Source organism: Schistocerca cancellata, chromosome 9 (assembly GCF_023864275.1).
Source record: "Schistocerca cancellata isolate TAMUIC-IGC-003103 chromosome 9, iqSchCanc2.1, whole genome shotgun sequence".
NCBI classification, from domain to species: Eukaryota; Metazoa; Arthropoda; class Insecta; order Orthoptera; family Acrididae; genus Schistocerca; species Schistocerca cancellata.
Genome location: NC_064634.1, coordinates 161376637 through 161392374, shown reverse-complemented (window position 1 = coordinate 161392374; position 15738 = coordinate 161376637). Strand labels below are relative to the sequence as shown.

Sequence of the window (15738 nt, the reverse complement as noted above, 5' to 3'; positions counted from 1 at the left end):
TGTGTGTGATGTCCTTAGGTTAGTTGGGTTTAAGTAGTTCTAAGTCTACGTGACTGATGACCTCAGATGTTAAATCCCTTAGCGCCTGGAGCCATTTTTTTTTTTAGCAAACCAAAGATCAAAACAATGCTTAATTGCTTTTTTGATAGTAAGGATATCGTGCATACAGAATTTCTTTCTCCAGGACAAACTGTCAACCAAGTGCTTTACAATGATGTCCTTGAACGTTCAGGATAAGGGTGAAAAGAGAGAGACAAGATATTGCAGACCAGTGAATGCTGCATCATGACGACGCCTCATGTCACACAGCCAGTTCCACCACGGAATTTATGACCTCAAAAGGCATTCCTGTTTTTCCACAGCTCCCCTATTCACCTGGTCGGAAGCCTTGTGACCGTTTTCATTTCCCGAAATTGAAACGTCGTTTTGGGGTTGTGGAGAACATTCAAAAGAATGTGACCGATATGTTGAAAACACCACCAGTTAAAGCCTTTCAACGCTGCTACCAAGACCGGGAACAACGGCTTCGCCGATGTGTAGCTGCCGGAGGGAACTGCTTTGAGGGGGACCAAATTTGCTTGAAAAAAGTAAAAGCTTGGATAAATAAAAAATCAGTCTCATTACTTTTCCCACACACCTCGTATATGCATTCACAAGTAATTATCAGTGTATGTCTATCTAGGTATATGAACGAACACACCACTCTTCTTTCCAATTTCACAAAATATATCTATATTCTGAATAATAAAGTATATAAGTACATATTATTTGGGCAGCTAAGCAGTTAATTATACACTTACCTTACTGAACTAGGGCTCTTTACTCACTATTTGTATTATTCAAATTTTTTGTAGGTATTCTTCAACTGAATAACCTGATTTCAAAAAAATGGAAATTAGCGTATGGCGTCTTTGACCGGGAGGCCCCATCGGGGGAAGTTCGGTCGCCAAGTGGCAAGCCTTATTTCAGTAGACGCCACATTGGGTGATTTGCGTGCCGGTAATGAGGATGAAATGATGAGGACAACATAACACCCAGTCCCCATGCGGAGAAAAACTCTAATCCAGCTGGGAATCGAACCCGGGCCCAATTGCACGTGAGGCGAGCACGTTACCACCCAGCTAAGCAAGCGGACATCTGTTTTCAATTTGCTCCATGTGCCTAATACCTGCTTGAAGTTATCTAGACGTAAAGTTTTTACTTTTTGTAGCATTTTATTGTACAGCTTCTAGATAAGATATGTGTTGCTCTTATGTATGACTGACAGTCTTGAAAATAGAACGTCTAGCGCAAAGCTACTTTTTTTACTGTGCAAATGTACATTTGATCTGAAGTTAGATATCCATATGTTATTTTAGTCAATTATTTACATATAGGCTAGGGAGTGTCACTGCATTGTGTTCTTTGGAATGGTTTTCACAGGATTCAGACCACTCTATCCTATTATGCATCTGACTGCTTTTTTTTACCATCTGAGTATACAGTTTAATTCTGGTGAGTTTCCACATAAGAGAACTCCATGCGGCAACTGTGAATGAAAGAAAGCATAGTGTGTCAGAAGCAGTAAATTTAGACTAGGTGAATATCTTAGTTTATGTAACAAAAAAGTGTGTGAATAAATTTACGACTTAGAGATCCTGTATATTAATCCCATTTAATTCTTTGGTCTGTTATTCGGCGCATGGATTCTCTTTTTCTGTGCTATTCGACTGAAAAATATTTCCTCTCTTTTTGACTAGTTCAAATCTGGTTGCTTAGTTTTTCAGCAGTGACTATTGCAATATATAAATTTTTGTCGGTTCAGAAGCTTTAATATATCTTTGCTCCATTCTCATTCGGTGTTTTTATTGTAAAAGCAATGAAACAGAACCGAGTCTTCCAGACTCGCATTTCTCTCCTCTACTGCCTTGAAAGTATGACTTCCTTTTTAGTATTCGTAAGTTAATTGCTGATAATTACCATAACTTCGGGGAATTATGAGTTTAAAATTATTATGCATACTTCTCCCGTATATTTGAATACTTGTATGATTGCATTTACTGTTTCAGCTGCTCATTTTCGCTGTGAAGCATAAATTCGGTAATGTGATAGCTACACGCCACCTGCGTACTATTAAATGATTAATTACTTCCTTTATTTCACAGCATGCAGTCCGATTTGACTTAAATTCAAAGTCCTATTTTTCTTACTGCCATTTCACACCGTCACACTTCACCCAACTTCTTGCTGTCCAACAGCGAATTCTGCGCCTGGATTCATCGATTTATAACGTAACAAGGAGCGCTAATATGCGCTGAATCAGCTACAGTGGGAGATTCAATCCAACATCTCTCATTTTAAAATTATTTGGTCCTCTTGTAATACACTGACGGAAATAAACCTCAACACCAAAAAATGCTTAATGTAGAGTAATGAAATTTTGGGAATTCATTTGTCAAGGTACTATATTTAAGTGTTCAACATTGCAAATTCACACGTTAATGTAAGCGCGACGTAAGCCGTTACAAATGTGAAACGCTGGTACATTAATAACCGGTGTAGCCGCCAGAATGTTGAATACAAGAATGCAAATGTGCATTCATTGTATTGTACAGGTGCAGGATATGAGTTTGTGGGAAGGAGCTCCATGCCTGTTGCACTTGGTCGGTTATCTAATTGGAAAACACACCCTGGAAGCTACTCATGAATGACAGCACTACAGCTAGAATCATCAAACTTGCGTACAAATTTGCAGTCAAGGTATGTGGGATCAAGTCGAGAGTGCTCCTGCTGTCATACGAAATCGCACGCCAGACGATAGCTTCAGGTGTAGGTCCAGTGTGTGTAGCATGCAGACAGGTCGGTTGCAGGTCCTCAATTGGCCTCCTTGTAACCAACTCACGGCCACCTCTGGCGTCGAGGCAAAACCCTCCTTCATCAGAAAACTCAACTCGCCGCCACCCCGCCCTCCAATGAGCCGTCGCTTGGCGGCACTGAAGTCTCAAAAGGCGCTGGTTTGGGGTCAGTGGAACGCACAATACATGGCGTCTGGCTCGTAGCTGTCCTTGAAGTAACCGATTTGAAGAAGTTCATTGTGCCACCGTGGCCCCAACTGCTGCTGAAATTACGACTACAGATGCAGAACGATGCGCCAGAGCCATATGCCGAACACCATGGTATTCCCTCACGGTGCCGGCCGCTGGTGGCCGAGCGGTTCTAGGCGCTTCAGTCTGGAACCGCGCGACCGCTACGGTCGCAGGTTCGAATCCTGCCTCGGGCATGGATTTGTGTGATGTCCTTAGGTTAGTTAGGTTTAACTAGTTCTAAGTTCTAGGGGACGGATGACCTCAGTAATTCATCAAGCCAAGCTAAAGTTTTCCGGGCACAAAAACGTGCAGTAAGAATTATATGTGGTGTGAACTCAAGAACATCCTGCAGAAGCCTGTTTAGGGAACTAGAGATACTAACTACAGCTTTCCAATATATTTATTCCTTAATGAAATTTGTCATTGAAAATATATCACTTTTTCAAACCAACAGCTCAATTCATGGAATCAATACTAGAAATAAGAATAATCTTCACAAGGATTTAAAGTCACTTAGTCTTGTACAAAAAGGTGTGCATTATTCAGGAACACACATTTTCAATAACTTGCCAGCAGCCATAAAAAGCTTAACAACCAATGAAATTCAGTTTAAGAGAAGCCTAAAGGATTTACTGGTGGCCAACTCCTTCTACTCCATTGATGAATTTCTTAGTAAAACCAACTGATTTGTATATAAGTACAACATAACTTCTGCACAATTTCAGTGCAGTAATGTGTTCACTGAAAATTTGTGTGTGTGTGTGTGTGTGTGTGTGTGTGTGTGTGTGTGTGTGTGTGTGTGTAAGTGTGTAAGTATAATCTAACTTCTGCACCATTTCAGTGCAGTAATGTGTTCATTGTAAATAAGTATTACAGTAGTTGTATTACATGTTTATTACCTTATAAATAAATAAAAAACTTTTTTATTTTAAATTCAGTGCATTAGTATTTGTAAAATGACTCTTAGTGTTCATTAAAAAATGACGATCATTCCACTTGGGACCTGTGGAATGGTACATTAGCTTATTTGTTTCAGTTGTAAATATTTGTCATGTATTGTTGTTTTTCTGACATGTTCCACATCCTGGAGGACCTCCTCACTACGGATCAATTGGAATGAAAGTAAATCTAATCTAATCTAATCTAAGATGTTAAGTCCCATAGTGCTGAGAGCCATTTGAACCATTTTTTTCCCTCACGGTAGTGCCGCGTGGCCGTCCGGAGCACGGTCTTCCTGGAACCGCACGTTCTCGTGACCATCGCTGCCAGCAGTCATGTGCAGTGGCTACATATCTGATAAGTCTTTCTCCAATATCTCAGGAGGAATACCCAGCATCTCGTAGCCCTATTACACGACTTTGTTCAAAGATAGTGAGGTGTGAATAATGGTGTCTTCGTAAGGTTAAAGGCATTCTTGACTAACATCAACTCACTACATGCAGTCTCGTGTATTTAAACTAAACCTGATTTGCATGCTTATGAAGGCGCAATTGATGCCACTCTTATGCGAGTGGTACTAAATTTTATTAGAGATTATCTTTCAGATGTAGAAACACAACTACTAACATTCGTTTATGTCGCACAACTCCTCATTGGTGTTGCGATTTGTTCCGTCATAGTATATCCAGTCAGTGAGAAAATACCAGTTTACTCTCACCTGTTGATTTATCGAACTTAGGAGATACGCTCAAAAGCCAAACAAGCTGGTACACCTGCCTAATATCGCATAGGGCCCCTCGAACACGCACAAGTGCCACAGAAGGATATGGCATGGACTAGACTAATGTCTCAAGTAGTGATGGAGGGAAATGACACCATGAATCCTGCAGGGCTTTCCATAAAACCGTAACAGTACGACGGGGTGGAGACCTGTCCTGAACTGCACGTTGCAATCCATCCCAGATATGCTCAATAATGTTCATGTCTGGAGAGTTTGGTGGCCAGCGGCAGTGTTTAAACTCAGAAGAGTGTTCGTGGAGCCACTCTGTAGCAATTCTGGGCGTGTGTGGAGTCGCTTCGTGCTGCTGGAATTGCACAATGGGCATGAATGGATGCAGGTGATCAGACAGTATGCTTACGTAAATGTTTCTGTCAAAGTCGTACCTAGACGTATGGGGGGTCCCATATCATTCCAACTGCACACTCCCCATACCGTTACAAAGCCTCCACCAGCTTGAACAGTCCCTTGCTGACATGCAGGGTCCATGGATTCAGGCGGTTGTCTCCATACCCGTACATGTCCATTCGCTCGATACAATTTGAAACGAGACTCGTCCGACCAAGCAACATGTTTCCACTCATCAACAGTCCAATGTCGGTGTTGACGGGTCCAGACGAGGCGTAACGCAATGTGTCGTGCAATCATCAAGGGTACGCGAGTGGGCCTTCGGCTCCGGAAGCCCATATCGATGATGTTTCGATAAACTGTTCACACGTTGACACTTGCTGATGGCCTGGCATTGAAATCTGCAGTAATTTGCGGAAGGGTTGAACTCCTGTCCCGTTGAACGATTCTCGTCAGTCGTCTTTGGTTCCATTCGTGCACGATCTTTTTCTGGCCTCAGCGATGTCGGAGATTTGATGTTTTATCAGATTCCTGTTATTCGCGGTACACTCGTGAAATGGTCGTACGGAAAAGCCCCAGCCGTGCGGCCACTCCGCGAGGCACCATGTCACGGATTGCGCAGCCCCTTCCGCCGGAGGTTCGAGTCCTCCCTCAGGCATGGTTGTGTGTGTGTGTGTGTGTGTGTGTTGTTCTTAGCATAAGTTAAAGTAGTGTGTAAGTCTAGGGACTGATGGCCTCAGCAGTTTGGTCCCTCAGGAATTCACACACATTTGATTTTGAAAGTGCCCACATCATCGCTATGTCGAAGATGCTGGGTCCCATCGCTCATGCGCCGACTATAACACCACGTTCAAACTCACTTAAGTCTTGACAACCCGTCACTGTAGTAGCAATAATCGATCTAACAACTGCGCCAGGTAGTTGTTGTCTTATAAAGGCGTTGCCGACCACAGCACCGTATTCTGCCTGTTTATATATCTCTGTATTTGAATACACATCCCTATACCACTTTCTGTGGCGCTTTAGTGTATATAACACTACTGTTCTCAAATATTATGGTATGTTGATAATTCTCAGCTATCATTTTATTTTAATCTAAAATTACCTACAAATTCTCACTGAAGAGATCAGTATCGCGTTATCACCCACAGAGAACGTCTTTTCAGATCACATAGCTTAAGAAGTCATTAACATAAACGATACAGAGGGGGAGCCCGAGAACATAGCCCTGTGGAATTAATTTTCAGGAATTTTGACCTCTCCTTATGAGGGTCGCTCAATAACTAATGCCCTACATTTTTTTTAAAAAAAATGCCATTAATACACATAGACAAACGTTCTTGTTGGTGCTTCGCATTTGATGTTTGTTCTGTGCGCCAGTGAAGTTTCGAACCATTCTGGCAGAGGGCAGAGCCGTAGTACAGCGTCAAAATGGCGTCTACATACGACTCACGTTACAAGCAGCGTGCTGTTATTGAATTCTTGTGTGCAGAGAAAGAAACCGTGGTGAACATCCATAAACGTTTGTGTGCAGTGTATGGCGATGCTGCAGTTGACAGGAGTACAGTTGGGCGATTGTAAAAAAATGTTACAGCCCTTGGTAATGCAGAAACAGAGCTTCATGATCGGCCACGCTCGGGACGTCCTGTCACAGCCACTGCTCCAGACACGCTGAATCGTGCTGATGCCATTATTCGTGCCGACCGGCGCATCACAACTCGACAATTTGGTCTACAGTTGTCGGTCAGCATTGGAAGTGCGTCTGCAATGATTGAGACGGTCGGATATTCAAAGAGGTGTTCACGATCGGTTCCACGAATGCTCACAGCGGACCGTTTGATCCATTTGATTCCAAGAAAGGTCATTTCATCTAAATTGTTGGAGTATTCTGAGAGCGACGGAGAGGCCTTTCTGTCACGGATCGTTACGGGGGACGGAAGATGGGTGCACCACATAAGCGCCGGAAACAAAAAGGCAGTCCATGGAGTGGCATCATCCTCATTCACCACAAAAGAAGAAATGGTTGACCCTCTACCGAAAAAGTCATGATGACAGTCTTCTGGGACTGTGATGGCGTCATTCTCGAGGATGTGATTTTTTTTTGTTTGTTATGGTTTTAGGACGCAAAACTGCTACGGTCAATAGCGCCCGGTCTGTGACTTAGGAAAAGCTAAAAAAACGAAACTGGAAACCAGCAGCAATTGGAGCAAAACTCAGAAAAGTGGGAAAACCAAAAACAGATGGAAATCTTAAAAAACCACTATAGTAGGGGGGTTGTTTGTCCCCAGAAAGAGCTTCAAATTACTGACGTCATCTCACTGGTACTAATGAACTCGAGAACGCGATTGGCTGATCGCGTATCATCTGCTAAAATGGAAGATATATCAGGCGACAGCTGTAGACGGGCGCGTAACGGAGTAAAAGAGGGGCACTCAAGTAAAAGTGAGGATGTGATGCCAAGAGGGCCAACCATCAATTCAGAGGCACACGTGAAGATTCAAGCTCAAGAACCGTTTCCGACATCTTCGCTCGGACAATAATGCAGCATAAATCTTGCTCCAACACCATAATGCACGCCCACACACAAGTCTGAGAACTCGGGAACACATCGCCAAATTGAGTTGGACATCATTGCCTGATCCACCCTACAGTCCAGACCTGGCACCGTCGGACTTCCATCTGTTTGGGCCGCTTAAAGATTCTCTACGGGGAACACACTTTGAAAATGACGGGAGTGTCACAGTGAAAACATAGCTACGCCTACAGAACAAGAGTTTTTACCACCATGGAATACATGCTCTTCCACAACGTTGGCGTAAGGCGATAGAACGTGATGGAGACTACGTAGAAAAATAGGACATAGACAAGACATGTTGAAATATCGTCACCAAATTCTGACTCTTAACAGTAGATATGTTCCGAGAAATAAAAGTGTGGGGAATTACTTATTGAACGACCCTCGTATTAACTTAACACCAATTGCCATCTGTTGTTTAGATACCATCTACCGGAATGTAGTGGCCGATATACAACCCGTGTTATGTGCACACTGCAGTGTCCACACTCTAAGGATCTCTGGCGAGACGTAAAGACCATGCAGGTGAAACACATGCGCAAGTAAATAAATAATAGAGATAGTTCCGGGAACGCGATAGCAGTTGGTCGGTATGAGTATGGTACGTACCTTGCGGCACTGGGAGCAGCAGTCCCCGCAGATGGTGGGGTCGCCGACGTCTCCCTTGAGCGCGACCACCTGGCCGTAGGCGGTGCACCTGTAGCCGCAGAAGCCGCGCATCGGCGGGATGGAGGGCGGTCGTCCCAGCAGCGTGTACGTCACTCGACCGCGATGAAGCTGTGACGACACCACTCAGGAAGAAATTGTTTTCCTACGGGGTGTCTACCAAATATAAATTCAAGCGCACTGCAACAGTTATATCTGAAAGCAGTATCAGAATCCTGATGTACTCGTATACACTATCTAATCACACATATCGAGACATCCATATGCATTTCGCAGTTGACCACTAGATGTCACGAGAGGTGTATCTGCCAGTATAAAAAGGGGGGGAGGGCGGATGTGGTGTCATGAATAAAGAGGTGGTAACAGCAGAATGAGTTGGTCAGGGCAAATCAGTGGCTTCGCACGTGGACTAGACTTTGCACGTGACTTGGGTAGCAGAGCTATCGGGGACACTACAACTTATAGTCATTTTATTCACTGTGTGTCTACTGCGAAGTAAGACAAGTTGCTCAAAATCACTAAACAATTAATGAAATTAGATGTTTGGACAAGGGCCGATGGTGGATGTTTTAGAAAATTTGGAGATCTTCAGACATCACAAACAGGAACCAACAGCTCTACTGAATGAGCAAGTGGAGTTTTACGATAGAACATTTTTCGAGCTTTTCGAAAGTATTATTTGCATATAAGGATGATACTTTTCCTTTCTTGTAATTTTGATTTTAATTATTAAAATATATACATCGTCCTATATGTACGACAATTACCATTATGTATTCCTTTGTAACTGACGTCCATAAGTTTTCTAGTTACATAACATCTAACCATGACCTTAAGACATAGACTTTAAGTTTTACATAGCTTTATCATAATCCTATGTGGTATGTAGCGCGACGGTTCCCTAATGATCATATCCATACAATAAACCAGTAATGGACATTGCTGATACTTCTCTCAGAACAAGGTATAGTTTCACAGCTACATAACTACTTAGAAAATATTTTCTTTTATGCAACAGCAATACGACAACCGACATCCGTTAAAATATAAATCAATACATCGTCACTCACTAAATATCGTTTATACAATATAAAGGCAAAATGTTCGTATTTTTGGGCGGACGCCTCTATATACAGTGTAGGCCGCCAATATCCTCTGCACTGTGACGATGGATTCCCTCCGAAGTGTGGTATCGATCCTATCGTTGCCTAAGCGACGGACAGTAGTGTGGCAAAGGGGGCAGCCATATTGCGCCGCTGCCATGACAGCAGCGTCCATAGTGCTTGGACTAGGCAACAGATAACATCGAACAGAGAGGACAGCCTTGTTGGGTCGCTACCATGGCAACGGCGTCCATGGTACCTGAACTAGAGGGCTCTATATATACGATTACAGATAGGCACACTTAAACTTGTTACGTTATTAAATAATATAAATAGGATATAAATTATCTCAAAGAAAATACAATAGAGACAGGAAATTGTTTCCTTCCCCCACAGTATATTACGAATGAAGATAAGGTAACTTACTAACGTTCTTTTACAAGTTTGACATAGAAAATTTTTTTCTCCTAGTTTTTTATAGTTATTTACATAAGTGTTTCTTTTAATGAACACGGTTTCTCTAAATTGTAAACTTAACACATATTGTATTTATACTTTAATTTTTAAGCCTATACGTCTACCATTGGTCACCACTGGAGGCGTTGCTTACGCTCACGTGCTCATAGCTTGCTATATAAACCTAGGCATAGGGTAAATCCTTTACAGTCTCCTGCCACACCTTGGTAGACGTGACGCCACCAGCAGTCGACCAGTGGGTAAAACATTATATTTACGTAATCCACTCTTATAAGATGGTTAATTTTGTCTAAGATATATATTGTAATTTCACCGTATGTTTGCCCGGAAGATGGCCCCTGCGATGGGCTGATACCGGTCGGCACTAAATAAATACAAAAACGTGATTAAGACTGTTTTCTTAATATTAATTTATGAGATTGACGTAGCCCGTAGTACAACCTAACTGCTTATACTTATCACCTTGATGGCTTATCACTGAGAAGAGAGGAGCACCAGCCTTCATTCCAGATGTAGACTTAGTTCCTACATCACTTCCAGTTCCAGAGACAGGCAGAGCTTACCTTTCCGACTGCAGGTGGCTTCTCGGGTATGTGCACGGGTACCACTTTTTCAGGCCGTGGGTAGCGAAACCGCGGTGAACGGTACGACACCGACTCTCCACCCTAAAACACACAGTTGGTTAACAGTTCCACATCAAGTCTCGTACCATCCTCAGAACAACGAAATATCACTACAAGTATTCCACGAGGATCTATATTGGGTCCGTTGTTCTTGTTATGTATAAAAATTGTTTCCCATTTCTTATCATAAAAATTGAAATAATTCTCTTTCCTGACAATTCAAGTACTATAATAAACAATAATGTAAAAACTTCAACGCCTGAAAATTTACTAGTTCTCTACAAATGGACAGTCAATGAACTTAGAAAAAACGCAAAACATGTCATTCTGCGCTGCACAAGGACCGATCTGGCCACAGAAATAAAGAATGAAAAAAATCGGTAAATCGAATAAAATATTCTAAATGTTATATAATATGGTCCATAGGGTGGAAGCACCCCTGTAAAACCAAAAGAGACAGATAGACTGAAATTTAAAGCCAAGTAATGTGAGATGGGAGAGGAGGTAAACGTTTAAGATTACGTTTGTGCACTTTAATGCATTTGTTGATTGAAATACACTGAGGTGACAGAAGCCATGGGATACCTCCTAATATGATATCGGACCTCCATTTGCCCGGCGTACAGCAGCATATCAACGTGGCTTGGACCCTCTACAGCCGTCCATAATCGCTAGAGTGTTGCCAGTACAGCATTTTGTAAAGGGACGGACCTCTCGCCCAAAGTGGGATGATCTGGGTGGCCAAATGATTCTCTCGAACTGTCCAGAATGTTCTTCAAACCAATCGTGAACGATTGCTGGCCTGTGACATGGCACACTGTCATCCATAAGTAATCCATCTTTTTTTGGGTACGTGAAGTCTATGAATGGCTGCAAATGAACTCCAAGTAGCCGAACATAACGGCAGGATCCAGTCCATTCCGTGTAAAGGTGACTCACGGCCACCACCAGCTTTCACATTGTATTGTTGACAACTCGGGTACATGACTTCGTCTGCGCCACACTTGAACCCTAGAATCAGCACTTACCAACCGAAATCGGAACTCATCTGACCTGTCTATAGTCTTCCAGTCATCTAGGGTCCATTTGATATGCTCACGAGCCCAGCTGCCGTAGCCCATTAACGTCAAATTTCGCCACGCTCTCCTAATTTGTACATTCGTCGTACGGCCACATTGATTTCTGCGGTTATTTCATACAGTGCTGCTTGTCTGTCAGCACTGAAAACTCTACACAAAGGCAGCTGCTTCCGGTCGTTAAGCGAAGGCCGTCGGCCACTGCGTTGTCCGCAGGGAGAAGTGATGCCTGAAATTTAGTATTCCCGGCATACTCTTGACACTGTGGCTCTCGGAATATTGAATTCCCTAACGATTACCGAAACGGAATGTCCCAAGCGTCTAGCTCCAACTGTCATCCCGCGTTCAGAGTCTTAATTCCCGTCGTGCGGCCATAATCACGTCGAAAGCATTTTCGCATGAATCACCTGAGTACAATTGACGACTCCGTCAACGCACTGCCCACCTATACCTTGTCTATGCGATAGTACCGCCATCTGTGTATGTGCATATCGCTGTCTCATAACTTTTGTCACCTCAGTGCAGAATATCTGTACTACACTGATATTTTTATATACTGCTATTGTATGTTCAATGTATGTATGTCATAGTTTTTTGGTTTGGAGCTAAATGGTGTTATTTGCTCTCTATCAAAACTCGGCTTTATTACTACTGAACTGGTATACTATATCCTAACTAAAGATGTATAAGCTTACTGTAAATAGTATAGGGTATTGTGGGGTGACATTGAACTGATCTGAATTTTCCGTTTAACAATAACATTACGATTTTCGCAATTGCTGAGATACTTCACACATCAAAAAAAGTTTAGCATCAGCTTGGTTCCGAGAGCTCCGGAACCTCTGCAGAAAATTGGAATAGAGATCCACATAAGCATCATTTCCGCCCTTTTTATTGCTCATGAAAACCACACATTACATGTGGTATCACCACACAGCGAGACCTTCAGAGGTGGTGGTCCAGATTGCTGTACACACCGGTAACTCTAATACCCAGTAGCACGTCCTCTTTCATTGATGAATACCTGTATTCGTCTTGACACACTATCTACAAGTTCATCAAGGCACTGTTGGTCCAGATTGTCCCGCTCCTCAACAGCGATTCGGGGTAGATCCATCACAATAGTTGGTGGGTCACGTCGTCCATAAACAGCCGTTTTCAATCTATCCCAGGCATCTATATAGGCTTCATATCTGGAGAACATGCTGGCCACTCTAGTCGACCGATGTCTTTATCCTGAACGAAGTCATTCACAAGATGTGCACGATGGAAGCGCGAACTGTCGTCCATGAATACTAATGCGTCGCCAGTATGCTGTCGATTTGGTTGCACTATCGGTGGAAGAATAGCGTTCGCGTATCGTACAGCCGTTACGGCACCTTCCATTACTATCAGCTGCGTACGTCGGCCTGACATAATTTCACCCCAAAACAGCAGCAAATCTGCACCTTGCATGCACTCGCTGGATAGTGTGTCTAAGGCGTTCAGCCTGACCGGATTGCCTCCAAACACGTCTCCGGCGACTGTCTGCTTGAAGGCATATGCGACACTCATCGGCGAAGAGAATGTGATGCCAATCCTGAGCGGTCTATTCGGCATGTTGTTGGGCCCATCTGTACCACGCTGCATGGTATTGTGGTTGCAAAGATGGACCTCGCCATGGACGTCGGGAGTGAAGTTGCGCGTCATGCAGCCTGTTGCGCACAGTTTGAGTCGTAACACGACATTCTGGGGCTGCACGAAAAGCATGTTCAACATGGTGGGGTTGCTGTTAGGATTCCAATGAGCCATAATTCGTAGGTAGCGATCATCCACGGCAGTAGTAGCCCTTGCCTGAGCGAGGCATGTCATCAACAGTTCCTGTCTCTCTGTGTCTCCACGTCCGAGAAACATCGCTTTGGTTCACTCCGAGACGCCTGGACACTCCCCTTGTTGAGAGACCATCCTGGCACAAAGTAACAATGCGGACGCAATCGAACCGCGGTATTGACCGTCTAAGCATGGATGAACTACAGACAACACGAGTCGTGTACCTCCTTCGTGGTGGAATGACTGGAACTGATCTGCTGTCGGATCCCCTCCGTCTAATAGGCGCTGCTCATGCAAGGCTGTTTACATCTTTGGGCGGGTTTAGTGACATCTCTGAACAGTCAAAGGGACTCTGTCCGTGATACATTATCCACAGTCAGCGTCTATCTTCAGGACTTCCGGGAACCGGTGTAATGGAAAACTTTTTTTGATGTGTGTATTTAATTCCCTGGCGTTTTTGTTAATAAGTCTGTCCTACTGTTTTTAAAATACGTATGTCACAGCTAACTTCATATCATCCTTTGCTTCCAGTAAATCGTAATGATATTAACCACATAATAGTTACCATTAACATGTACCCTTATTTTAGACTGACGACAGATCATTACACTCTTAAATTTCAGTAAAATTGCATTCCATTTTTTTTTACGTTGCTTAAGTCTGACTACTGTTGTCGATTTTGTGTTTGACTATACCAGTGGTTAAGCCTTAGGTAAAAATACAAATAAATATCAACACGCTCAGGTGATACAAAACAGTTAGGGCTACAAGGTCTCCTGAAAAACCGTCATATGCGAGCACATTACACTCTGTTACAAATTAGACTTCAGTGACACAGACAATACGGCTGCATGTTGTCTTCACTACCCTTTTTATAGTTTGGTACGCGATGCTACTGCTAGACTCAGAAATAATCGCCGGTGCACCGGGCGCGGCGTTGCAACAGTGCCTCGGGCTGGAAACAACCAGCGCCTCTCACCTTTATGTGGTCCTTGAATTCGATTTCGTAGGCTCCCGGTCCGGGCAGTTTGTCGGCCGCCTTCTTGGAAAACCGCTTTGCCCGACACAGGAAGGGAGCTGCGCCCTCTGCAACACGCACGCACCCACACTCTCGTCTAGAGAACTCTTCACAAACAAGGTTAAATGCCGAATTTGGCTAATAGTAATGATTTTATACTAAAACACTGTCCTCTACAGCAACGTCTTGCCAATGAATGACGTTTAGTCAAAAACAAAAGTTGAAGTCAGAAATAAACCAACAAGATCATTTTACTCAGTTTAGGCCATCAAAACAGTCACGGAGGAAACGAAGCAGTTTAAATTGAAACGGAGGCTCGGTTGCTGCGGACACAGCTCAAAACAAGGCCGGAACAATCGAAATTAGCAACATCAACATGCTTGAATACGAAGACACAAGAGAGCTTTTGCGTGAGAAAAAATAACCCATAACACCACCGGACCTACATCTTACTATTGACATCACCATAGTCATCATCGGTCTGACTGAAATTGTGGGCAGTGGAAGCCACATTATAGCAATCTCGGAATCACCCATGACAAGCACCCACGCTGAAGAAAACGAAAATCACTGGCGCATTGAGAGGAAAGCACGTGCAGATGTGGATATAAACCCGGTTCATGTTTAGCTGCCAAGGGCATACCTTGGAAGCGACCTTTTCTGGTCGTCCCTTCGCTGACAATTGAAGTAATATTCAGCATGGATTTCCTGAACCAATATCTGGGCTTGGGACCAGGAGAGCTAACATTGAAAAAAGATGTTGTCACGAAAATTCCATTTGCAGATCATGCAATACGGCTGCAAATTCCAGCCGAATGCCTCAACCTAAGTTATACCACAAAACAGGAGGAAGATAGTGATCAATTGTGGCGAGATGAGCGTTGTCATACCGCGCAAGAAGATGAACTAACTAGTAGGGAGATGCAAAATGCGACTGATATCATGTTAGAAAACCTAGAAAACATTCCAATGAATGACAAGCAAGTCATGGAAGAAATCTTACTAGAAAACGCGGATGTATTACTGCCGAAAACGGGAGCTATCCGTAATTTTGAATATGCAGAGCACACAGAACTCTTCAAACGACCTTACCAGATCCCCCTGGCCTACCAACACAAAGTTTTCTTAGAAATCAAGAGGATGCTAGACGATAATATCATCTAATCAGAAACCTCCACATACAACTACCCCCTCACAGTAGTAGAAAAGTCCGATGGCTCAATCTGTTTAGCGCTGGATTCTTGCCAACTTAACACCATCA

At 43.3% G+C, this 15738-nt stretch overlaps 1 protein-coding gene across 1 annotated transcript in view; it reads right to left on the bottom strand.

Annotated features, from left to right (window-relative positions):
- LOC126101258 (sperm-tail PG-rich repeat-containing protein 2-like) overlaps nucleotides 1–15738 on the bottom strand; it is a 124845-nt gene that overhangs the window by 75650 nt on the left and 33457 nt on the right. Inside the window, exons 2-4 of the mRNA XM_049911945.1 lie at nucleotides 14439–14545; nucleotides 10515–10616; nucleotides 8315–8482 (exon numbers count right to left, since the gene is read on the bottom strand). Coding sequence (XP_049767902.1) covers nucleotides 8315–8482; nucleotides 10515–10616; nucleotides 14439–14545 — 377 coding nt within the window. The remainder of the gene's footprint in view (nucleotides 1–8314; nucleotides 8483–10514; nucleotides 10617–14438; nucleotides 14546–15738) is intronic.